This window comes from Orycteropus afer, unplaced genomic scaffold, assembly GCF_000298275.1.
Source record: "Orycteropus afer afer isolate SDZICR_OR568_19922 unplaced genomic scaffold, OryAfe1.0 scaffold00307, whole genome shotgun sequence".
Classification (NCBI taxonomy): domain Eukaryota; kingdom Metazoa; phylum Chordata; class Mammalia; order Tubulidentata; family Orycteropodidae; genus Orycteropus; species Orycteropus afer.
Window position 1 is genome coordinate 4,026,041 of NW_006921894.1, and position 1,836 is coordinate 4,027,876.

At 51.9% G+C, this 1,836-nt stretch overlaps 1 protein-coding gene across 1 annotated transcript in view; it reads left to right on the forward strand.

Moving 5' to 3' along the window:
* The first annotated feature begins 748 nt into the window (after window positions 1-748).
* Window positions 749-1,836, forward strand: part of AFG3L2 (AFG3 like matrix AAA peptidase subunit 2) — a 102,003-nt gene continuing 100,915 nt past the window's right edge. The window contains exon 1 of the mRNA XM_042782410.1: window positions 749-865. Within this exon, the coding sequence (XP_042638344.1) occupies window positions 749-865 (117 nt within the window). The remainder of the gene's footprint in view (window positions 866-1,836) is intronic.

A 1,836-nucleotide genomic window follows, 5' to 3' on the forward strand; every position in this document is an offset into this window, starting at 1 on the left:
TGGCAGAGCTAATTGAGGACAGAGCTGCAATGCAAAATTTTGCTCTATAGTCCTTTCTACTCCATAGGAATGACAGGGGAAACAATTTGCAGTTTTTGCTGCTCGGAGAACTCAGTTTATTCTTTGAGGACTATTTCTTTTTATAGCAGTTCCTGAAGGCCCCAACACCTCTTTTTTCTTTTTAATTGCTCTTATCTCTTTGGTTTGTAGTTATTTGCATTGCAGTCCTGGGGCGTAGGGATAAGTGCTTTGCATAACCAGGGTTTAGCTTGACGCCCACCACTGAGTAGGCCTTCAACGACGTTTTAAACGAGTGACTGAATGCCCAAAATGTTGAAGACGTCTTCACGCCATCAGAAGGAAAAGTCCAATCGTCTTGGGCTCCAGCAACCTTTACTATTCCGACCCAGTCCAACCCAACCCAACCCTCGCTGTCAGACATCTAGGCCCACACTCCCGGTGCAGGGGGCGTTGGGGGAGCGGCAAAACTTGGAGAGACAACGACGCACCAGGCTGCTGCGCGTGCGCATCAACCTCCAGCAGCGGCTGCAACTGAAGCTGAGCTTCGCTCTTCGTTCTGAGATCCGCCCATAGGCCGACGTCAGCACGCCGGGACAGAGCCGCGACCAAAGATGCCGGAGGATGAGCCGAGTTTCGTTTGCGGACCGTGCTGAGCCTCTTCGACGCGCCTCCTCTTCGCTTGTCCTCCTGCCACGCCTGCGCAGTACCCCTGGCTCCCGGCGCAGACATGGCGCTCCGCTGCCTGCTGCTGCCGGGTCGGGGTGGCTGCTGGGCCCGTGGCCTCCAGCTGCTTCTGCTGCCCGGCGGCGGCGCAGGCCCGAACGAGCGGCCTTGCTTCCGGACGGTGAGTCCCAGTGCTTCTGCCTAGCGCCCGGGCCCGGCGGCACGCGAGCACCAAGGTCACCGCCTCGTTCCCCCCGTGGCGGGCCGTGTGCCCGCCAGCGGAGCCCAGGACTCCCTGACCTTCTAATGCTTTACCCAGTTGTTCCTACAAGCACGCCTCTTTTTGTCAAACTGAGGTGTCGAGTTTTGGAAACATGCATTTCCAATGCAGTGGAATCTCTGTGCTCCAAGGGTCTTCAAAAGACTTCATTCCAAAGTCCTCTAACTTCATTCAGGGTGAAAATGTTTCACAGATAGCTGCAACTAAGCCTGAAAAAGTTAAGGGACTTGGCTTATCTTGGGCATTGGTTGCCTTCGTTTTGCCTGCTTTCACGACTTTGGAGAGTAGAATTCATGTGTTGTGAATGTGCTTCAAGAGTCGGCATAATTAGCTGGAGTCAGAAGCACCAGGTTTGCAGTCAAACTGCAGTACTTTATGAGCCTCATTTTTCCTATCTGTAGAATGGGATGATAGCTGGCATTCTGGGTTTGGTCTTGTAGAAGAGGCTATTTCTCTGTTAGTGATAACCAATGAATAAAAACTTACATACAGTGGGGTATTTGTTATGTGCTGTCCAGTCGTCCCTGACTCATAGCGACCCCTCCTTGGGTTTCCGCGGCCGTCTTAGTGGATTGCCCAACCTTCCTTCGGAGGAGTGGCTGGTGGGTTTGAACCACCAGCCTTCTGGTTAGCAGTCAAGTGCCTTAGGCACTACGCTACCAGAGCTCCTGCAGTGAGGTATGGTAATAAGTTTTTTCCAAAGTGATGATTTTGTGTTCTGATACAAACATTGCAGTAATCTGGCTCAAGGAAATGTTCATTGTATTCAGTTCATTAGTGGATGTTGGCTGTTTTAATCACAGCTGCTTGCTCTGTCATTATGTTGTTGTTGTTGTTGTTATTTGCCGTCCAGTCGGCCCCGACTCATAGCG